General features: G+C 43.7%; 2 protein-coding genes and 2 long non-coding RNA genes across 5 annotated transcripts in view; 1 reads left to right on the top strand and 3 right to left on the bottom strand.

Annotated features, from left to right (window-relative positions):
* Positions 1 to 3,526: 3,526 nt before the first annotated feature.
* KIAA1143 (KIAA1143 ortholog) lies at positions 3,527 to 17,604 on the bottom strand. Its single transcript, XM_077304260.1, has 3 exons — positions 17,428 to 17,604; positions 11,379 to 11,529; positions 3,527 to 4,426 (listed from the first exon to the last, which is right to left on the bottom strand). The coding sequence occupies exons 1-3, from the start codon at positions 17,533 to 17,535 to the stop codon at positions 4,221 to 4,223; spliced, it is 465 nt and encodes a 154-aa protein (XP_077160375.1). The 5' UTR covers positions 17,536 to 17,604; the 3' UTR covers positions 3,527 to 4,220.
* On the bottom strand, positions 8,353 to 11,372 carry LOC143820900 (uncharacterized). Its single transcript, XR_013225588.1, has 2 exons — positions 10,561 to 11,372; positions 8,353 to 8,392 (listed from the first exon to the last, which is right to left on the bottom strand). It is a non-coding gene; the product is annotated as an uncharacterized LOC143820900 (long non-coding RNA).
* On the bottom strand, positions 13,030 to 17,374 carry LOC143820899 (uncharacterized). The gene is made up of 3 exons (XR_013225587.1): positions 17,309 to 17,374; positions 16,208 to 16,388; positions 13,030 to 15,053 (listed from the first exon to the last, which is right to left on the bottom strand). It is a non-coding gene; the product is annotated as an uncharacterized LOC143820899 (long non-coding RNA).
* A 26-nt stretch (positions 17,605 to 17,630) lies between the features above and the next one.
* The window catches only part of KIF15 (kinesin family member 15), a 47,530-nt gene continuing 41,878 nt past the window's right edge, over positions 17,631 to 23,282 (top strand). The window contains exons 1-3 of one of the 2 annotated variants that reach the window (XM_077304257.1): positions 17,631 to 17,751; positions 20,687 to 20,720; positions 21,520 to 21,703. In XM_077304257.1, the coding sequence (XP_077160372.1) occupies positions 17,733 to 17,751; positions 20,687 to 20,720; positions 21,520 to 21,703 (237 nt within the window). In that variant the 5' untranslated portion in view covers positions 17,631 to 17,732. The remainder of the gene's footprint in view (positions 17,752 to 20,686; positions 20,721 to 21,519; positions 21,704 to 23,282) is intronic. The other variant, XM_077304258.1, reaches the window with a different exon arrangement.

Genomic DNA, 23,282 nt, shown 5'->3' with positions numbered 1-23,282 from the left:
TGGGAACAGTTCCATGGCTAGGAATTCTGCAAGCAACAGTCAGAAGGAACTTCATAGATTTTAGGCATCTTTATTGTTTTGGGCAAGGGAGACCTAATGGTTACCAAGAACTGCCCTGGTGGACTGGACTAATAAGTCATTTCGTTCAGCATTGTTTCCCACCAGATACCCCTTCTAAAGAGGGTTCTGGAGACAAAGTGGTCAGAGGTACACTGCCTTTGAAAAACAAAGGCCAACAGTGATAGATCATTAATGGTTCGATATGTTGGTATCTCTTTGAAAGGCTAACAGAATGGCCATCTCTACATCTTATGGCAGGGACAGGAGCTTCTGGAAGTTGATTAGGCAAGGACATAATTCCTGTCCTCTCCCCATCTACTTTGTTGGGTGTCTTGAGCTCTGACTATATAACTGAAGGAAAGGGAAGAAAAGCTATCCACTTTCTCCATACCATGCGCTTTATAAACCTTCCTGTCCTCCCCTGACAACTGAACTCAAAAGCCCAAAAAGTCTGTAAAAAATGCTCCAGCCCCATGACTGTTCTGATTGCCCTTTTCTGCATCTTCTCCAGCTCAGTTGTTTCAAAGAGGAGGTGACGACTGAGACAGTATTCTAAAGCAGGGTTGTCCTAATCGGCGTATTCACCCTGACCTGCATGGTCCAGGCTAGCCCCATCTTGCCAGAGTGCAGAAGCTTAGTTAGTACTAAGATGGGAGACTTCCAAAGAAGTTTAGAGTTGTTCTGCAGAGGCAGACAATGGCAAACCACCTCTGCTGAACTCTTGCCTTGAACTCTCTAGTCAACCTGTGGTCCTCCAGATGTTCATGGACTACAATTCCCAGGGAATTGTAGTCCATGAACATCTGGAGGACCACAGGTTGACTACCCCTGCTCTAAAGGGGTCAAGCGGCAGCCTCACAGCCCTCTCTACCACCAATAGGTAAATTGAAACTACCCCAGTTCCTACCATCTTTTGACAGGTGTTCTTGTTTCTACCTATGGTGCCTTTTTCAGCCGTGTCATTTCTTTGCATGCCTGAGGCTCCCCATCCTCAGGGCTTGATGCAGATATGTGCCTTGGGACAGCAGGTTGGGCTTCAGGGTCCATTACGGCATTTGCCGCAGTTTTGAGTGCTTTTTTGTTGCTCCTGCATGTTGTTCAGCACCATGAAGAAATGCCACTCACCTTGGGCAGAGAGCACAAAGGACCAAAGGGTCCAACAAGCACCGCTGGCTCTATTTCGAGAACGAAAGTGGCATGCTCAAAGCGACCACGTTTAAATACATTTGCTTACTAGGCTTGTAACAACCGATTCTGCCTAGGCAGGATCAGCTTGACAGCTTCACTCCCCCTCCCGCTCTCCTTTCAAGGTAAATTTAATTCCCTTTGATCTCTTGGCCATCATTCACCCACCTTGATAAACACTGCGCTGGCATTGCTGTTCAGTTAATGTGAGCTACTTTGCAGGCTGCGTGGGAAAGATGCATGCAGAGCATTTTGTGCTGGGGAGGGGGGGGGGAGAAACAACCCCCAGCACACAGAATTTCTGACAAACTCCCAGTTTTTTTTGGAGAGTACTTTTTATTCATTGGTTAAACGGGCAAAGAGTCAGGCAATATATTGTGGGCTATAATCATAAACAATATTTCTACAGTCACATTCCAAAAAATAGAAGTCTCGTTGGCATTTTTAAAAATCTCCATCTTCTGGAGTTCTAAGCAAGCAGGGACCCTCGGACAAGATGCGCCAACCTCCTTAGCCTTGCAGCCAATGATGCTGAACTCCAGGGTCCCCCTCGTCTTCCGCCTGCTCTTTCCAGATTTCCCTCTTTTGCTCCACCCATTGCTTTACGTGCTGAGCAGGCCAATGCTGGGTTAGAAACTGGGCCTGGATCTTAAAGTGCCTTAGAGTCTTTCATGGTGGAACCACAGGAGGCCTCCTTGCACTGGAAGCAGGCCCCACCACTAATGGAAAGGGAACCCTGTTAGTTCTGTGTGCTAAGCAGGCATGGTTGATGGAAAAGGATTCTCCCCATTTGATGAACTTTAACTTTATTCCTAGTATAACCTCTCAGTCCCCTTCCTTATCCTGAAATCAACCATCCTTTTTTTCTGATAAAATTTCCCAAGCCACATTTTCAAGTATGGGCTTCCTTTTATGTACAGCACACCACCCTCTCCTCAATCTGTCTCCCCACTTGCCCCTTGTATCTGCCAGCTCCAAACTGGGACTCTGCTTGATCTCCAGGTCACCTTTGGAGCCGAAACTGCTGCATGTGCAGTTTTCCCCAATATCCCCTCTCCCTCAGCCCTGGGAAGAAGGCAGAGCTACATCTGAACTACTCAGGTGCTGCCTGTGTCTTACAAACGTTAGAATGGCCAACTGTAGTGGCTGCTCATGCACATACCTGGTGCTTACTATTTTCCCACATCTATTTGCAATTTCTGTGATCACAGTGGGGTAGCGAAGCAGCATTTCCGGTATTAGGATTAGGATGTTTTCCAAGCAAGCATTAATCGTTTTCAACAGAAATTCCTTTCAGAGGCCTCTCCCCCTGTATGTGGTTGAGGAATCTACCCTGTCAGGATATGCCAGGTGGTCAAGTGGAAGATTTCAACATAGTTGTGCATTTGTTTCATAATGTCAAGTTTAGAGAGCCAGCTTGGTGTAGTGGTTAGGAGCGGCGGCTTTTAATCTGCTAAACTGGGTTTAATTCCCCGCTCCTCCACGTGCAGCCAGCTGGCTGACCTTGGGCTTGTTACAGCTCTGATAGAGCTGATCTCACAGAGCAGTAATATCAGAGCTCTCTCAGCCTCCCCCTACCTCAAAGGGTGTCTGTTGTAGGAAGAGGAAAGGAAAGGTGATTGTAAGCCGCCTTGAGACTCCTTTGGGTAGAGAAAAGCAGCATATAAGAACCAACTCTTCTTCTTCTAACTTCAGTCATACAACAGATCTAGCGAAGTGGCCAGTCCATGCAAGGGGAAAAAAGAGGGGCAGGAAGAGGCCAAGTAGATTTAGCAACTGTCTTGGGACACTTTGGAAACAGGATTTCTTTTTTCAGGACCAAGTATCAGGATGGGTTTGGGGGACCCTGTTTGGGTAGGAAGGTGGCAAACATTTTTAAATAACCAAAATAATGGGGAGACCAGCCTACATTGTCCTGCTCTCCTCGATTTTAACCTCAAAGCAACCTTGTGAGGGAGGTTATGTTGAGAGCGTGCAACTGGCCCAAGATCGCCCAGCAAGCTTCCACTACAGAACGGGAATTCAAACTCGGGATTGCAAAACCCACTACAACACACCGGCTCGATCTTTTCACTGGGATCTTTTCAAACTTGTTTGGGGTGTGCTACAGCAGGGGTGGTCAAACTGTGGCCCTCCTGATGTCCATGGACTGCAATTCCCATGAGCCCCTGCCAGCAAATGCCAGTTTGACCACCCCGTGCTACAGTTTAGAATAAAAGAATCATCATTCAGAATCTGAGACATTGTGTGAACCTGTTAAAACAACCACCCTGAACAGACAGACTGAGAACACCGTGTTTATTTTCTTAAGAACACTGGACCAAAACTGGAATAAATAGGAAATGACTTTGCCCTCCTTTAACGGTGGTATTAAAATACCAACTAAACTAAAAACAGCTGTTGCACACAGCAACTTTGTACCAGCTCCCTAATGAAGCTTTATATGGGTAACCCTGCCATATGCTTCATAGCGTGGCTACAGAACACACGGCCCTTATCCAAGCACTTTTCCACTTAAGGACATGCTGCCGCACAGTTTTCTGTACTGAAAAATCAATACAGTGGGATCAGCAGCATCTCAGCAGTTCTTTCTGTCCTCAGAGATACAACAGAAAACTTTTACCAGAGCAAAATTTTACATTTTCCAGGGCGATTAGGTATAACTGGGGGGAAAATGAACATCCAAATGTCCATATTTGACAACAATGAAGTTGTTGAAAGGGGGGGGGGGATGGAATACTTAACAAAAATCAGTTTGCACATATATAGCATGTGCACTAGCAAAAGATTTCATGCTTGACATCAAATGGATGGAAAACTAGATGGAATTTTAATTTTGGAAAAAGCTTCCAGAGCTGTACTCCCAACTTTTGCGGAATTCACACAGACACACACGCACAAAGAGAGAGCGGCATGACTAAGAGTCAAGCACTCCTTCTCTCTGCTTCCATTATGCATCCAGATTAATTTTTTATCTAATCGTCACTTTCTTCCTCATCAAATGAGAGCAAACTGCTATTTTTCACTTGCTTGGATGTATTTTGGGAAGTTGGAGAAATCATCTTTGTCTCTTTTTTCTTCTTACTTGAGCTGGCTGTCAAACCGGAATATTTCTCTCCTGATGGACGCTTGGAAGGCTTTCGAAAAACAATTTTTGCATCTGCAGGATCAGGTTCATCATCTAAAGCAAAAACAAATAACTTTTTAATACAAAGCAAACCTTCTCCTCTTTCCTTTTTTCCCCTGAGATAACACAAATCAGCAGAAACTCTCAAGTATAAAAAAATTAATCTATAAATACACCCTCAGTCCCATTTCATTGTTAAGTAATAATCAACCACAGAACTATGCAAGCCATCATAGGGTCAAGATGCCTTACTGTTTTGCTCCCACTGTTGCATGTTGACTTGAGTAATCCTGTTCTCAAGAAATTTCTGAAATGTTTCTAGCTGCCTGCCCTTGGCCCACCATATTTAACTAAGAGAAAGAAACAAATGGTGCAAAAGGAAAAGGATCTTTAATGGCTGAAAAACCCCTATGCGTTTCATGTTCAGCTTCATCAGAAGGAATTTACTTTTCGATTCCTTTTCAACTCCTTTCACTGTTTCAAGGGTACATGAGAAGGAACTGAAAAGAAACCTAAAAGTAAACTCCCCCTCCTAACGAAACTCAATACAAAACACGTATGGGTTATTCAAGCCTTAAAGATCCTTTTGCTTCTGCAACATTTGCTTCTTTCTCTTTGTCTTGCCTTAGTGCAGCTCCCCCTTTCTTTTCACCATAGTTCACTCCAAGCAAAAGCAGAATGTCATTTAATATGACAGTTGATATGGTTCACAGCAGGAGTTCATGAACATAAGACACCCAAGATGGAAATCCTAAAGGCATTTAATAGGAAGTAAGTTCTATTGAATTCACTAGGACTTATTTTCAGTACGCATGCTTAAAATCGTGCTGTAATCCACTTGGGAAATACTTTTAGAGGGAGCAAAGACTATAATTACTTTAAATAAAATCATATCTAGGGATGCAAATAGCTATACACTTGATTGCAGCATTTAGATTAATTTTAGAGTGAACTGTATCTCCAGCTGGTATAGTCTGACGGCATAAAACAGTGATAAGAACAGGACGATTTTTGCATTCTGCATTGCTGCACCCATTTGTATGATGGGCCAAGGAGGGCACTTTTTACGCTTCCTCCTTTTGCAAGAGTGGTTCATCAGGGATATGGTTAGGTTTCCATATGGTGTTGATATTCTGTGGAGTATTTGCGGCAGGGATGGAGATAGACAGACAGACATAAAAGGAAACATTTCTGAAGGAAGGAACCAGTGAATTTAAGAAACGTTCTAGAATTTTTTGATCCAACGTCTTACTGTGAAATCAATTTGTTAAACTCCTCCTCTGACATAAGCCCTGGCTGTAACAAGTCCATAGCTAAAGGCAATAAAAGCATCTTGGCTTGAAGTAGCCAATGGTTCATATTGCTTCCTCAGAAGCAACATTCCACGGGTCACCTTGTTCTAGCCAATGAGAGCAGTCTACTAACACCGTGGCACCAGGTTCCATTCACCAAAATGCCCCCAATGAAACAGAGGCTGGCTACAGTGCAAAGGGTGGTTGTTCAAACCTAATGATAGTAGAGACAAGGTCATCAATAATTTAAGTGAAACTGAAATATATTAGTCATTTGCCAGTGGAAGTTTGCAGAGACAAATTCTTGAGACTGGACGCCTGGGATAGGAAAACCCTGCTGAGAGACTGAAGCCCCTCCAAAACTGTTCTGCTCGGTACAAAGATCCACTGCCGCATGCCGAAATGTCTTGCAATTTAGATGATTTATAGACGACAGAGCATTAACGCATCCAAGCTTCTCCCGGGCAACTCATTTTTCTTAACTAAGTAACAGAATGTTTTAAAAATCAATTGTGTAATAGAAACTTGCCAAAAACACTGCCGCTGATTGATCCTTATTTAATAATGCACTCTATGCCCTTAACACCACTATTATCCTGAGGTTTATAATAAACCGCGGCTGTAATGGAACATGCTACCTTTTTCATCTAGGGCTGTCAGGGAAAGCTGTGAAAAAGCTGATTAAACGTGAACAAGGCAAGGTACAGAGAATACTTTTACTCATAATAGTTAGAGCATTCTAAAAGCAGTTCTGGGATCTGCCACACATTTTCAAGGAGAACAGAATTTGGTCCTAAGCTGCTTGTATTGCATTCCTGCTCTAAATTATTACTATTATTATTGATGATATCGGTGTGGGGGGTGGGGGAGAACCAGAGCAGTGTGATCTGGACTCTCATTATTCCTTTTCTCCCTCCTACCCAAGTTTCTGGTGGACTGCAATGAGATGCCAAAGTAGAAGAAGAGTTGGTTCTTATATGCCGCTTTTCTCTACCTGAAGGAATTTCAAAGTGGCTTACAGTCACCTCTCCTTTTCTCTCCCCACAACAGACACCCTGGGAGGCGAGGCTGAGAGAGCCCTGGTATTATTGATGAAGAGTTGGTTCTTATATGCTGCTTTTCTCTACTTGAAGGAGTCTCAAAGTGACTTACATTCGCCTTCCCTTTCCATTTCCCACAACAGACACCCTTATGAGGGAGATGAGGCTGAGAGAGCCCTGAGATTACTGCTCGGTCAGAACAGCTTTATCAGTGCCATGGCTAGCCCAAGGTCACCCAGCTGGCTGCATGTGGGAGAGCGGAGAATCACTCAGCTTGCCAGATTAGAAGTCTGCATTCCTAACCACTACAACAAACTGGTGTAAGGTAGCTCATGGCTGTGGGAGAAGCACAGCAGCTGGGCTATGGCCATTGAAAGTATCAAATATCATTTTGGATTTTTTGGATTGGCCATGGACTGCACAATCAGAGCAGAGGGGAAAAAATCCCAAGGGGGACAAGCTCTAAGGGGCTATAAAAATCTCTTTAATGTGCCTCCCAACACATACAAGAAGTCTATTCTTTTATGCGACAACAGCAGCAAGACTGGTGGAAAATGCAGGAGCTACCATCAATAGAAGACTGGTTGAGCAAATTGGCGGATCTCGCCAAGAAGGCTAAATTGACATTAATTGTTAATGGAAAATCAGAAGGAGCCTTTCAAGAACAGTGGGGGGTCCCTACTTGAACTATTTAAGAAAGTAAAACATACGGGGAAAGGAGGGGGTTCTAATATGCTTAGATTATAAATAATTGATTCACAAATGTTTATTATATGTATCTATTATGTTTCTATCATTTTTGGAAACAATAAAAAATTATATTTTAAAAATCTCTTTAATGAAACACTGGGGGGGGGGGGTAGATCAGACCCCGAAGTACAAAGAAAAGACTGCCAGCAGACCAAGCAATCTTCCAGTTTGGAAGACTAGGAACACGTCATGAGTTTGAATGCTCCTCCCACCCTTGTGCCCTGTAATTCCTTTCCTTCTTTCAATGACAGTTTGAAATGGTACATCAGCTGGCAAGCTACACTATGCTTTCGAGAGCCCGGTTTGCCTGTCAAGCAGAACCATAAGCCGCAATCAAAGGGAGCACTGCAACTGCAGACAAACTACAGTTTACACCCGCCTTAGCATCATGTGTAATGACAAATTGTGATTGGCTAAGAAAGAACGAGAGAGAGAGAAGGAGTCTAAGCATTTGCCCCACTGGACGTGAGCCAAGCCAAAGAGAAAGGAGCTACAAAGGATGTGCTGGCTCTTGAAGCTCCTTAAACCTTTCAATTGGAAACAGCAACCAATTCTAGGGAACACTTTCCTCACTCCACATCTGTCAGCACTGGTGAGCAAAGAAATAAATCAGTGAGGAATGACTACAGGTAAAGGCTTATGCAAGCAGTTTACAGAAGGAATGAAAAAGAGAAGATGAGATCCTAAATCAACTCAGCTAACATGTTGAAGGAAAGCAACTTTGATTTGTGAGTGCTTGCCAAAAAAAAAAGAAAAAAAGAAACCTTCCTTTCTCCCAGGAATAAAATATCTCTCACCCATTTTCCAGATAGAAGAAGAGTGATGTTTCTGCGACACCCTATACTTGAGCCAATGACCTCCAAAAACTGATGAGTTCTCAATAAAAGTCTGGAGTAGAATTTGTGGAAACAACAAATGCAGCATGAAGCATGAGAAGCCTAGCAAAAAAAAAAAAATCCGAGCCAGGATTTCAAAGGGGGAAATTTCCATACAAAGTGAGCTGACAGCTGCATTTAATGCATAGAAATGGTTGGCTTCAGAAGAGAAACAGACATCGACTTCAGGGTTTTTGTTTTTTTAAGAAAGAACATTACGAAAAATAAGACAGTCTGGGCAGGGGGGAATCTGATAAAAATTAATGCATTTAAAATAAATGCCAATGTTCCTTGGGGAAAACAGAAAATAAGTGAGATGTACAAATCCTTTTAACAAGGATAACCTTGTCCATCTGGATTTGCCATGTGTCATTCAAGTTTCCTTAACATGCACAGTGGAAGAACTCAGATTGACAATGTCCCATTGCAATGAAATGACTACTGGAGGTCATCCCTTCCTCTATGCTAGGAAGGGGACTTGGAACACGCAACATCTTGTGCGTCATAAGCCCTCCCTGGGCCTATGCGTGTTTACATACATGCAGTGTGTTTGTGTGCATGTAAACTGTGTTCTCCTCCTCCATGCCACTATCTCAAATTAGAATTCAGCCTCCTGAGTTACTTGCACTCGAAAGCTCACGCCTTGAATAAATCTTTGTTGGTCTTAAAGGTGCTACTGGACTCCGATATTATTGGACTACTAGGAAAGTCAGCCTCTGAGCAAGTCCAAAAGACAGAGTTTCCCCGGTTACTTTAGCCCTCCCACTGTGCATGCATATTTGAGCATAAGCGAAAGCTTAAAACACACATGGAGGAGTCTGAATCACATTCAGCTCAAACAGGAAAACTTTTATGGCTGCAAGTTGAGCAAGAGCAGGACAGCTATTCCTATCTACATGGTCTGGGCTGCTGTCGCATTGCGAAGGAATGTGAGGCTCTCTAGGGCTCAACTACTAAAGTGCACGGAGAATGGGACTCAGTCACCAGGGAGCAACCCTATATTAAATAGGGTAGAAGGCTGGATTTCTGGGCTCCTAACCAGTAGCTCTTTGAGGAGCAAGACATGCCTCATATTGGAGCAAATTTTGGTAGTCTTTGAAGTGTCCCTGGATCCTGATTTTATTTTACTGCTACAGACTAACATCTGGAATCTATCCCTGCAACAGTAGAGCTCACCAAGACTAGCATCACATAAAGCTATGGTGAGGCCTCATTTGTGGGCAGTTCTGGCCACTGTATTCCCAAAAGGATATTGTAAAGGTAGAAAGTGTATACTGGAGGGCACCTCAGATGATCAAGGGGGTCTGGAGCACCTTTCCCACGAGGAACAGCTGCTGGCCTGTGGTTTTTCAGTCTACCAAAAAGTCAACTAAAGGGAGACATGATCAAGGTTTATAAAAATATGAATGGGGTGGAGAAAGGGGACCGAGGGAGATTTTTCTTCTTCTCCCATAATAAGCAGGGGCAGCCAACGAAATTACTGGGAAGCAGGTTCAGGACACACAAAAGGAGATGTGAAAGCCGTAATGGCCATGAGCAAAGATGGCTTTAAAAAGAGTTAGAGTTGTGAAGGAGAGGTCTATCAATGGCTACTAGCCATGGTGACTGAAAGGAGCCTCCATCTACAGAGGGAGAAAACTTCCGAATACCAGGTGGTGGGCGGTAGCAGCAGGGGAGGGCCTCTGCCTCTATGCCCTGTTTGTCACCCCCCCTCCGAGCAGTTGGTTGGTTGCTGTGTCAAACAGTATGCCTGATTAAATAGACCAGTGGCCTTTTTAAGTGGGTAGCTGCAAGCAGCTTCCTATAATTCCCTCCCTTACCATCTCCATGTGGTTACTTAGTCCCTTATTCAGAATGCCCTCCCAACCATGCTTTCCCCTTACTATGCTGGGACAGTGACCCTAGTCTGCTTACAGATCTCTGAACTGAAAAGTAGATACTGCAGTAGAGAGAACTACATGCTGGTTTCCCCAAAGTCAAAAGTAAACTAGCATGCAGCTGCAATGGCTCACCAAGGCTGCCCATCACTAAATGTCGTCATAAACTCTTTAAGTGCTAAAGCAGCAGTCAGGGTCACAGGAAATGTATTTCGATGCCCTAGCAGATAATGAGTGGCATATGGTTTAAAAAGAGAGAGGGGAAAACCCCAAGCAAACTGAACAAGACCAGAATAATAATATAATTTGAATGAGTAAGGACACTTGCTGCCAAGTTTTTGGACTTATACATACATTACAATCTCCCAGGGGCCAAATGTACTGGAACAGCAACAGAGGGAAAAAGCAGTTCTTCTAGAGATTATAATGAATATCTGAAAAAAGGCATTATATACCAATTACCATTCTTCTCCTTCCATGAAATTGTATATTTTAAGAATTACCTTTGACAGCCCAGTTATTCTCTCTAGAATTTAAATGGAAGCATAAACGTATTTCATAAACGTATTTCAGCGCCTTATTTAATACACTCAGACTCTTAACTTCAACAAGCGAGCTACCCTTACAGTGCCACAGCAGTAACATTAATAAAGTTAGCTCCATAAAGGGAAGGCTGTTCAGATTCTTCTTCCCCAACAGGAAAGATGTAACCATGTCAAACTGGTGCGTGTTCTTCACACAAATGGCTCTAGAGAAGATATTGCTATTCATGGAGTCACACCACTGGTACATACAGCCGTCTGCCCAGATGTCACTACCATCTCTTCTGTTTACTGTTGCTATGCTCCCTCCTTCCACCCATCCCATGACTTGTCATCACAAGGCGTTGGGGGGGCTGAGAGAAGGCACGCCCATGCAAATTCCCTAGAGAGCTGAAATGGCTACAGCAGCTGCAACTTGGACATGAGAGAGAGGTAGTGAGTTCAACAGCAACCGGAAGGGACAAGGAATCTAGATACGTAGGGATGGACATACGCCCCCATATAAAGTTACTGCCAAATTAGAGCACCAGTTGTTTTGCTGAGCACTCTGAATGAGAACTTACATGATCAAAGTCCACACCTCTCTCTGCTTGCTGTTTAGGGGAGAAAAGTGAGCATTTCCAAATATACCTGTAGCTTTGGAAGCCTCTTTTATCTCTCTCTTAATCTTCGTTGCTTCTTCGGCAGTCAGATCTCCTTTCTTTAGTACAATCACCTGTGGCTGTTCATCTTCCTTGTCACTGTCAGCGTCATCCTCTTCAGGTACTGGGAGCTGCTCCTTCTGCAGGGAACACAGAAAGGCGTATTATTCAGACAGTCATCCCAGATACAGAGCTCTTAAGGAAGAAGGACAAAGAAATTGAGAGAAGGAGCCAGGGTTAATATAGCTAAAGGAAAGCCTCAACAGTTGGCAAAATCAGCTCGGAGCATAAATTACAAAATGGCAGGGAAAAGCCTGGGCTAGAAGTTTATGGCAGTAGTGGAGAGTGCTGCCAAATTGCAGCTAGCTTATAGCAACCATAGGTCAGCCTTTCTCAACTTTTTTATCCCTGAGAAACACCTGAAACATTCTTCATGCTCTGAGAAACCCCAGAAGCGGCACGATCATGTAGAATAGGGTTGGGAAGCAGAGCTGTGGGCATTCCCACCCAGGGTCCCTCCCATTCCCACTTCCTCCAGGCCATCACTGGGCATTTTGGGAGGGAGGGGCAGATCGATATGACCATATTTTCTCATATCACCCAATAAATGTTTAGCAATTTTTAAAATATATATATATAAATAAATTAACTCCCTCTCGTTCGGGAAGCCCTTCCAGGGCCGTCAGGAAACCCTGGTTTGAGAAAGCCTGCCATAGGGTATTCAAGGCAAGAGACGTTCAGAGGTGGTTTGCCATTGCCTGCCTCTGTGTTGCCATCTTGGACTTCCTTGGTGACTTCTCATCCAAATAATAACCAAGGCTGACCTGGCGTGGCTTCAAAGATTTGACATGTTCAGGTGTGGCTGGACTATACATTATTCTTTTATGAGCAATGTACTTTTTTTTAATGGGAGGGGGGTCTCTTAAGAAAGATTAAACCTCCTGTAATAATCGTAAATGGACACAATATTTTGCTAATAGCCAAGGAAAAGTATTTGCAGGTATCAGACATACAGAGGCAAAGAACATTTGGTGTCCGGCTGACAGCATCTCACACTTCATTCCTGCCATGGACTCACTTTGCAGCCTTGGATAAATCACACTGACAAGGCCCTACCTTATTTCATTTTGTGGAACACGATCCTAACACAGTAAAAAAAGCAATTTAAAACATCTTCATAGGCCTTTTACAGCCCAGTCTTAATGGGCCATCTAGAACCCTCAACCAATATCAATCCTACTTATTTCCAAAAAAAATACAATTAGATTGCAATGTTAAATTGAGAAGCAGTAGTTCAAATACGTAATCTCACACAGCTTGTTTATAGAGATATATTCCAAAAACTTTAGCTTCAGTGTAGTTCTAATTACTAGAAGAAGGAAAGTTGGTTCTTATATGCTGCTTTTCTCTGCCTGAAGGAGCCTCAAAGCAGCTTACAATCCTCTTCCCTTTCCTCTCCTCACAACAGACACCCTGTGAGGGGGGTGAGGCTGAGAGAGCCCTGATATCACTGCTTGGTCAGAACAGCTTTATCAGTGCTGTGACGATCCCAAGGTCACCCAGCTGGCTGATTGTGGGGGAGTGCAGAATTGAACCTGGCTTGCCAGATTAGAAGTCTGCACTCCTAACCACTACACCAAGCTGGATTGTAAGAAATTAGAGTCCATTTGATATTTTGGAACCTTTTAAAGTTAGCTCTATTTAAAACAAATCTATTTGGCTGGGAAGATCCTGCTACCTCCTCTCTTCCTTTTTCTAGCATGAGAGAAACTACACAATGGATGACTGAATTTTGGGTTTAGGTTTAATTGTACTTTATTTTATAGTTTTATATTTTACTATGATTTAATCTACCCTGAGTTGCACGAGACAGGGTGGAAAATAAGTATAATGATCATTTCAGTCTTCTGTAAACTGCCACCAACCAGTTTGCCTCTAAATGGACAATACTGACAATTTTATTTATTGTATAGTAAATAAACAAGCGAACAATACTGACAATGATGAAGCCTATGCAATCCGGCTTGGATATTTGTGCCCTTTGATGTTTTTGCACCTTCAGAACATTCACCAGCACCCGCAGTACAGAAAAAAGGTGAGCCCCCATGATATCAAGTGCAGGCCTACAAATTGCTTTTTATCACACTGCATAGCACTGTCAGAGAAGTGTCAATATCAAGGCAAATGTAAATCTTCTTCCCCTTTCTAATTCTGTTTGGTATTTTTCAAAGGGGAGGGGGGATTGAATTCGAAATGAGCTTCTCTCTAACCCACTGGTTGCCAATCTTTCCGTGTCTGAGGACCCTTATTTAAAGTAAAAAAATGTTGTGGACCACCCCACATAACTCTAGTTGTGGTATTTTTCTATGGCAATTGAGAAAAATACATAATGACAAAAAGCTACGATGAATTCTCTAGCACCTTTAGATTAATTTGTAGTTTAGCAAAACAGCACCTACAAATATTTAAAAAATAGCATATACGTGTCAGACATATTAAGGTTCACTCAGATGCCTGGAACAAAGGGTTTCTTGTTTTAATTACCTCCTATCGACATAGATAGTACAGACCATGGACTTAGAATCATAGAATCATAGAATAATAGAGTTGGAAGGAACCTCCTGGGTCATCTAGTCCAGCCCCCTGCACTATGCAGGACACTCACATCCCAATGGCTCATCTACTGTAACCTGCTACCCCCTTTGCCTTCACAGAATCAGCCTCTCTGTCAGATGGCTATCTAGCCTCTGTTTAAAAATTTCTGTCCCTCTGGGGCAAGAGAGAATAATTCTGCTCCATCCTCCATATGACACCCTTTTAAATACTTGAAGATGGTTATCAGATCCCCTTGACTTGACACAGTCAAAGAAAGCTTTGTATTTATGTATAGTTTGGCGTTATTGGAGCACCTTCCTAGATTGATCTCTTTACTAACAGTTGGCTGTGATTCTACTTACAGGAATTTGCCCAGATACTCAATGAGCTTTCAGTCCTTGAATGAGTAATCGGCGGATTTTTTAAATCTTTGATTTTAACCCCATTTTTTAAAGTGGTAAGGCAAACAGGATTCACTGGGCAGGTGCCCACTGGGGGCTGCACTCTTAAGGTTGGGCCCATCCTGCCTGTGTGGAAGAGGGGTTCAGGGTGGGTGAACCCAGTTGGGGAGGCATGGCTGCAGCGTAGCAAGTCAGCTGGCCAATGAAGCCCAACACACGGGAAGTGAGGGGAGACAGGGCCACTGTGGAGGCAAACCTGGGGAGAAGGTAGAAACCTACCCAAACTGGATGGATTCGCACATCCCATGCAATAACTCTACTGCCCCAGGCTTTCCTAAACCTCACTTGCAGAAGTTTGTCTCGGAAATCCCCAAGGAACTGAAATCTCACAACCTCTTTCAGCCCACCAACTACAGAGGCATCTTGCATCTCAGGGAACCTTGCAGCTTACCTGCCCTTCTGGAGACAGTTGTTACAAATTGGGAATCACCTGACAACACAAGCTGGTGTTGTATACTGGTTAAGACGGTGGTCTCTAATCTGGAGAACAGGCTTGATTCCCCACTCCTCCACATGCAGCAAGCCGGGTGAACCTGGTCTAGTCACAGTTCTCTCAGGGCAGGTCAATTAGAATTCTCTCAGGGCCCACCTACCTCACAGGGTGGTGTCTGTTGTGGAGAAAGGATGGGAAAGGCATTTGTAAGCTGCTTTGGGTTTCCTTTGTACAGTGAAAAGTAGGGCATAAATAAACAGCTCTTTTTCTCTAAAGGCCTTCTGGACAAGGACCCAATTTCCTGAAACCCTGGGGAACATGGCTCAGAAGAGACCAAAGCAAAGAACCACATACAGGTCCTGAGACACTTGGTATCAGTGATTTGATGGAATTTATCCTGCATAACAGGTTGCACATCTAAAGACAAACTGCAGAATAAATTTTGCATTGTGCCCACATTCCCTGCTTTTGTTTTGAAGAAGAATTCTGGGGAACTCAAAACATTATTTCTGACCAGTCCTAGTATAAGACACATCACTCTTCTTAATTTTGGAATTTGTTCTCTCTATGCTTGGCCCTTCACTTCAGAAAGCTAGCTCTACCTGCACTGGCGATACCTTTGCTATGTTGCAAACCTAGGAAAGCAGCTTGTCATCATTTTGAAACTAGTTGTACACTTTCCCGTGTATAAACAGAACCAAAACTGAGACATTAGTGCTTAATAATAACATTTACAATTTATGTATGGCTGAGAGAGAGAGAAAATCATTATCTATCTCCATCACAAGTACAGAATCAGAGAGCAGCAGTCATTCTGGATTAATTAATGAGAGATACATGGTTTAGATCTTAGAGCACACACTCAAGACAGCTTAATGTGCATTGATTACCCCTTAAACTAACAATCCTTAACTTACAGTCAGAATAGCTGAAAGCTAAATTTCCACCACTCTTTAAATGCATGTACATAAATGACTCTAACAGACTTAAAAAAAATAAACCACAGAACCATGTACTAATTATTAAAGTTTAATTGCCCCAAAATAATGATATATGAGATCTTCAGCATCTGCTCAGGGTTACATGCCTTCTTCTTTCACATTTTGGATGGCTGACCACTTACAGCAAGCTTTCTCAACCAGGGTTCCATGCTGACCCCCCCCCCAAATGGCCGATTATGGGTCTGGAGGGGGTAGGAAGGGGAGGGGCCCCGGGTGGGCAGGTACATAGCTTTGCTTCCCAACCTTATTTTGCAGTATCATGCCGCTTCCAGGTTTCTGGAAACCTGAAGTATGTTTTAGGAGGTTAAAAAGTTGAGAAAGGCTTTACCCTGTGCCTTAAATAGCTTCAAAAACTCAGCATTCTGTTTCCTCAATATGCCAGTGATGGGGAAAGCTACTCATGTTGGATTTCTCCAGAAGTCCATCAGTCACTGTAGGTCTGAAGAGGATGCTTTCTGAACATAAATCAGTTTACTGTGGCAGGTCTTGCAATGCTAGGCATTGTCCACCTAAAAACAATTTTCACTTAATTCAGTAAGATACTCTTCCAAGTACACACATGTAATATTGGGACCACCCTCATATTTCTACTATTTACTGATAACCTCAGTAGTGTACTGACTAGAACAAGAGTCCCCAACCTGAGGCCCACGGGCCGCACGCATCCCCCAACCTCTTTCCGTGTGGCCCTCCAACCTGCTTGCCTGCTGTTATCACCCTCAGACCCATCCTGTTCTTCCTGCTTCAAGAGGCACCCTCTACTGCTGTTCATCCTGTCCCTTTCTTGCAAAAAGGACAATGGCAACATTGTTTGTTTTGGTCTCCATGGTTCCATCTGTTTATTTTTGATCTAAATAAGTAGGTTAATAATTTTGTTGCATTTTGGTTTAAGATGCGGCCCTCTTTAAGCACTGGGCATGCAAATGTGCCAATGTGCCAAAAAGTTGGACTAGAATATAGGACTAAAACGGGGAGGCCTGTGTTCAAACATCCACAGCGAAGCTTCCCAGGTGACAGATGGTCACTGGTCTATCTTGGCTGGCTGCACATCTTGGTGCTTTCTTTCATCCCCTGCAGCATTATCCTTTTACCTGCGGAGGGTACAAATCAAACCTGGGCCTCTGGGCTGTAAGCAAAGCTGATCCCAGACCAACCAGATCTCCTGGTTAGCAATCTTTCATATCACACCCAACGCAGTCCATTTTTAAACAAGACATTGCACTTTCTACGGGTGACCCGGAGATCCCCTGAAATCAGAGCGAACCTCCAGGAGACAAAGATCAGCCCTCCCTGGAAGAAATGGCTGCTTGGGAAGACGGACTCCCTTCGCATGAGCCTCCACGAAGGTCTCCAGGTATTTCCCAGCCCTAAGCTGGCAACCCTAAGCCCTTACACCAACCAGCAACACGGCGCCTGACTTCAGGCCTACCTCGCAGGGCTGTTGCAACAGCACAGCGGAGGAATGGCGCGCCCCGCACGCCGCCCTAGGCCGGGATACAAACAGTCTGCCGTTAGCCGGGGTGGGCGAGCGCAAGGCGGCCCCGTTACCTTGGTGTCCACCGTGGGGCCCTCCCGGTAGCCGACCTGCTCCTTGAAGCGGCTGAGGAAGGCGGGCTCGGCCGGCTTCACGTACGACACTTGGCTCCTCTTGCTCATGGCGGCGCCGACCGGAGGCCCACGGCAAGCAGGCCCGCCCCTCTGCCCGGCCGCCGCTCCGCCTCCATGGCGTCAAAAGGGGGAGGGGGGGAGGGAAGGAGGGCTCTTCACGCCGCGCCAAATTCAAACCGCCGCCATTTTGAGCGGGGGCCGCGGCCTCCGGCGGAGGGCCAGAGAGAGGGAGGCAGGGAGCGAGGATGGCTCCCGGGATGAGAGGTAAGGCCGCTTCCCGCTTCTCAGGCAGCCCGCGGCGGACGGGGGCTTCGGCGCCTCCTCTCCCTTTTATAAAAGGCCCCTCCGTTCAGGTCCGCCCTGTTTAATTAGGAAATAGGAAATGGCGATAGGTCTTCTTCCCACCTTTGCAGGCTCTTTTTGAAAAAGGGGGTGAGCGCGAAATCCTGCCGCCCTCCCGCGCGCATCCCATCCCATGCACCTGAGCTCAAAAGGAATGGCTGGCTGTTTTAGCAAAGAACTGATTCGCCTGAGGAGCCGTGTTGGTCTGAAGAAGCACAATGAAGTCCGAGTCCAGTGGTACCTTTAAGACCAGCAAAGATTTATTCAAGGCGTGAGCTTTCGAGTGCAAGTCTGAGGAAGAGGGCTTGCACTCGAAAACTCACGCCTTGAATAAATCTTTGTTGGTCTTAAAGGTGCTACTAGACTCTGATTTTATTTAGCAAACAACTGTCATGCTGCATGATTGGGGTATTGTGACACAGTTTGCTCATTTGCTACTCATTTACTTGCTCCTTCTATCTGTACTGGTGTGATCCCCATTGTATGAGGAAGAAGAGTGCCTGTGCAGGGAAGCTCACGCCTTGCATAAATCTGTGTGGGTCTTAAAGGTGCGCCTGGACCCAAATGTTGTGGTGCTGCTTCGGACCAACACAGCTACCCACCTGAATGGCCCTTGCAGTAAGGCTCTCGCTTCCGAGGAAACCCTCATGTCGGTCTCTGTGATTTTGCTGGTAGGTGAGGATTGATGCCCAGAGATCATTTCCAATGGGTAGCCCTGTTGTTGTTGTTTTTAGGATTATTTATTTAATTATTGTTTATTGGCTGCTGAGTTGCAGCTGACTTTTGGCAACACCTCCTCCTCCGGTTTTCAAAGCAAGAGGCATTCAGGGGTAATTGGCCATTGAGTGGTCTCCCCTCCAGATACTGACCACAGAGCACCCTGCTTAGTTTTTGAGATCTGACAAGATCAGGTTTGCTTGGGCCATCGTCCACATCAGGGCCATGTTACTCCGCTGTGCAAAATGAGACGGGAGTCCTGTGTCACCACAAAAGCTGATACAGTTGGTTAATTTGCTCAGCTTTGCTCTAAAGCGTGATGGGAATAGATCTGGCAAAGTGTGCATGCACATGAAAGCTTAGATCCTGGAGAGAACTTTGTTAGCCTTGAGCCACTGGGCTCCAACTTTGTTCTGCTGGATGCCACTGGATGCTTACTTTATTCTACTGTATAAGCCTTGATCAGCCAGGTGCATGAATTCCCATCCAGAACTCACTGGTGGTAACCATGGAGCAAACAAAACAAAATATTAATATTTCTGTAACTAACAAGTCTGCATCTTTTAAAGTCCTGTTAATAGGTCTGATCTGGTATTCATACAGTGTTTGTTGTGTGTAATGTGTTTAAAGTAAGTGAGTGATCTGGGTTAGTCCAATCTCATTGACCATCCATCCAGATGACAGCTAACAGGATTTGCTCCTTTTACCCCTTCACTTCTCTCCTGTGAGTTTACTTGGAAGTAATGTACATAATATTGTATGCTTGATGTACTCAAAACTGCTGCACTGAGCAAAGATGAAATTTAAAAAATAATTTTTTTTTGCTTCTTATTGCTTTTGTGCTCTGGACATTTTAAATTGGCCTTGTGCTGCATTTTAGAATCCCTTTACAATGGAGGTGGCATCTTCATAGCCACAATGAAGCTGTCACATCTAGTCAAGCACCCAAGAGACACTACCATAAGAACCCTGCTGAAAAAGAGTAATTATTGCAATGACATTTCTAGACTCCATATAAACCAGATGCCAGGAATTTGTGAAGCTCTGTCATAAGTATATATATTATTCTGACTGACGTTCAGATGTAACAAATTCCAAGATGGTTTACAGTAAACACAAGCCAAAGCACTTTGTAGTCAATACACTTGAAGTCTCCAAATAACAGAAACAGAACATGTGTTAGAATAACATGTATTAAATAAAATATACCACTTGTAGGGCATAGCTTGACTTTACATCAGTCATTCTTAATCAAGGTTACTAGTAACCCCGGGGTTACTCCAGTTGGAGGGGAATTTAATATATATATATATGGCTGACGGTAGGCTATTGTAAGCAAAGGGATTCAGATATTCAGAGAAGAGAGGACTGTGTCCAATGCCAGAGAGTCTATCCTCCAATGCAGTCATTTTCTCCAGGGAAACTGAACTTTATAGTCTGGAGATGAGCTATAATTCAGGGGATCCCCAGGTCCCACCTGGAGGCTGGCATCCATAGCAAAGAGCTACTACACCTGGATCCAGTGCAGTCTACACAAGGATTCCTTTCTTCCCAGGTTTCCCCGTGTCCTTGCCACCATTTCTGACCTGGGAAAATATATTCTAAGTCCTTTCTAGGATTGTCAACCTCCTGGGGATGCCTAGAGATCTCCCAGAGTTATCAGTGATCTCCAAATCACACAGATCAATTCCCCTGAGGAGAATTGCTGCTTTGCCTGGTGGGCTTTATGACAGATGAGATGAATGAATGCTTCTCGTTTTTGCTCAAGTAAGGTACTGCACACAAAATGATTTATTTAACAAGCATTTTATTTTATTAGTGATGATGATGCCGTGTACACTGTAAACATGCTACTTCTAGGGGCATGGCACAGAGGTGTGGCTAGATCGCATCACTTCTGGGTTACTCGAAGCCTGCAGAATATTAAGTTCTGAAATTAAATTATTCGTCCATTTTTACACAATGCACATTTTGCATTGAATCCAGGATGGACAAGCCTAGTTTACCAGACATCTCTCTCTCTCTCTCTCTCTCTCTCTCTGTTTGTGTGTCACACACACACACACAGAGCAAGATTAGCAAGTAACAAATGTTTGTCCTTTTTACTTGCACCCCCCCTTTTTTTGTTTTTGTTTTCTAGGTGATTCACGTGATGCGGCATTATCTCCTTCTAGGTAAGCATTAATTTTTGTGTGCACAAGCATGACTAACTTTGCAAAATCAATGTAGGATCCAAACGTAAATATACATAAGGTAAAGGTAAAGGTATCCCCTGTGCAAGCACTGGGTCATGTCTGACCCTTGGGGTGACGCCCTCTAGCGTTTTCATGGCAGACTCAATACGGGGTGGTTTGCCAGTGCCTTCCCCAGTCATTACCGTTTACCCCCCAGCAAGCTGGGTACTCATTTTACCGACCTCGGAAGGATGGAAGGCTGAGTCAACCTTGAGCCGGCTGCTGGGATTGAACTCCCAGCCTCATGGGCAAAGCTTTCAGACAGCTGCCTTACCACTCTGCGCCACAAGAGGCTCTTAAAATATACATAGTTCCAAGTAAATAAGCAGGAGGTTTCTACCTCCCTTGCCAGGAACTGGTTCCCATTTTAATGTGTGATGGCACAAGTTGTTTCTTAGATTGTGGCAGTAAATTTGAAGGGCTACCTGTGGTTATATTGTTTTAAGTTGGATAGCCACTTATTTCCATAATAGTTGCATATATGGGTAGAACTTCTACGATGTTTTATGTAAAGCCCAACAACATTTCATTTAAACCGCCCTAAGCTGTACGGGATAGTGGTATAAAAATCTAAGAAATAAAATAAATAAATAAAATAACTTCAGAGTAAAATAAAACTTCAGAGTCAGTTTACCTACTTTTGTCTGCTTTCAGGGTCAGAATAATTTGATGGAAGTTCAATGTTATAAGTAGTATACCTGCTCTACAATCATGCTAATGCACATATTTCTTTCTTTAGCAGTGAAGGAGATGCTATCAAAGTTTACGTGAGGGTGCGTCCTCCTCCAGAAGGATCTGTCCTTGCTGATGGGGATCATGGCTTGTGTTTATCTGTTCTTTCATCAAGCACTATCCGTCTGCATTCAAAGCCTGAACCTAAGGTCTTCACCTTTGATCATGTGGCCAATGTCGACACAACTCAGGTATATTTGCTAAAATTTGCCTGTCTGAAAATGATTTGCACTAAGAGTACCTAAGAGGCTAACCAAATTTCTAAAAACTTAGAACAGATACAACATAGCAAAGTATTTCTATTCACAAAGTTCTGAGTTTAAGACCAACTGAAAAATCATGACAAACAGTTTACCAGAACTTGTCTTTGGGCTACATCTGAAGAGTTGATAGGGGTGGGTAGAAATTCAGATACTGCTGAATATAATACTCTTGGAAGAGTATTATATTGGAATGGAAGAGGTATTAAATAAGTCTATGCTATGCTTGGTGTGTTAAGGACTCAGACTGGACCAGAACCTATCTAAATAACTCAAAGTAACTGTTGGATGACTAGATTTCTGAACTTTGTCATTGGGTTTAAAGTTGACAATACCAAGTTTATAATGTGGAATATGGGATGGACAGTTATTTTTAATTTGTTGCCTTTTTAACCTTATTAAACTTTACTGGACAGTTCAGATCCAGTGACGGAATGTTATATTTTTGACATACAAACACATACAACATGCAGCTTTTTATACTAAATAGATAACCATAACCTTTTAAATTACCATGGTGCCACTGAGCTTGTCAGGTTGCCTCTCCATACCACAGCCAGCCCTTATGCATCACTCTGCTAAACATGAGGCACAGTAGCTCAGGTGAGACAGGGACTCTCTCACTGCAGGAGAGAAAGCTCACTGTGGAGAAAGAGGAATAAAATTCTCATCAACAGCCCACATTGGCCAGGTTGCTTTTTTCCTGGATGGTTACAATGGTGGTAGTTTTACTCTCTGTTCTGTGCAGCCAGTTTACTCTCCCAACAGCTGCCCAGGTGCTGTGATGACAGTACAGAGCCTGTGGAGAACGGGGTGTTAGAGAGAATGGTCCTTAAATCCCTTGCATGGGCCCTGCAGAGGCTTGAACTTCTTGCAACATACCTACCCTCTAGTCCTTCAGATGTTACAGGGTAGGAACCACTGACCACCCAGTTTCTCAGAACAGGGAGCAGGTGCCAGATAGAGAAACAGTGTTCAGAAGAGCCACAGGCCACAATATCAGTGCTATCAATGGAAAGACCGATGTTATGCCTGCTGTATTTTTACTACTATAACATAAACTAATAATTTTCAAATGCCTAAAATAGCTAAATGCTATAAAAATAGAGTCCATCCCTCACATTTTAAAATGTATTTGTTAAAGAGAGACAAAAGTAGAGGGGTGGGGGGAAATTAAGTGAAGGAATCTGACATGACAGCTGAAGGGAACAGTGGTTGGAAGTAAGGAGATCTGATTGTACTCTATTAGTAAGATTTATGATATGTTAATTGCTATTGTTTTGGTAATGGCCAAGTTCATTAAGTACATTCGCATAATGACTCCAACCTATTACTTGCATACCATTACTTGGAAGCACATCTCATTGATTTCATTATCCCGTGTGTAATAAAAATTCTTTTATGTCAGAAGAATTGCTCATATTTTATGAAAAGGGTTTCTGAATATGGGCATATATATTTTGTTTAATGAAGAGTCTTCTATGCTATGGTATGTATCAGCATTCTATTA

The sequence above is a fragment of the Paroedura picta genome, chromosome 11 (assembly GCF_049243985.1).
Source record: "Paroedura picta isolate Pp20150507F chromosome 11, Ppicta_v3.0, whole genome shotgun sequence".
In the NCBI taxonomy this organism is placed as follows: Eukaryota; Metazoa; Chordata; class Lepidosauria; order Squamata; family Gekkonidae; genus Paroedura; species Paroedura picta.
Note: the sequence above shows the minus strand (reverse complement) of the source record. Positions and strands in the feature narration are given on the sequence as shown.

Coding starts and splice junctions, on each gene's coding strand:
- KIAA1143 (XM_077304260.1), bottom strand. CDS start 17,535: ATGAGCAAGAGGAGCCAAGTGTCGTACGTGAAGCCGGCCGAGCCCGCC. Junction 11,530..17,427: donor GCCCCACGGTGGACACCAAG/GTAACGGGGCCG, acceptor TGTTCCCTGCAG/AAGGAGCAGCTCCCAGTACC. Junction 4,427..11,378: donor AGAGGCTTCCAAAGCTACAG/GTATATTTGGAA, acceptor TTTTTGCTTTAG/ATGATGAACCTGATCCTGCA.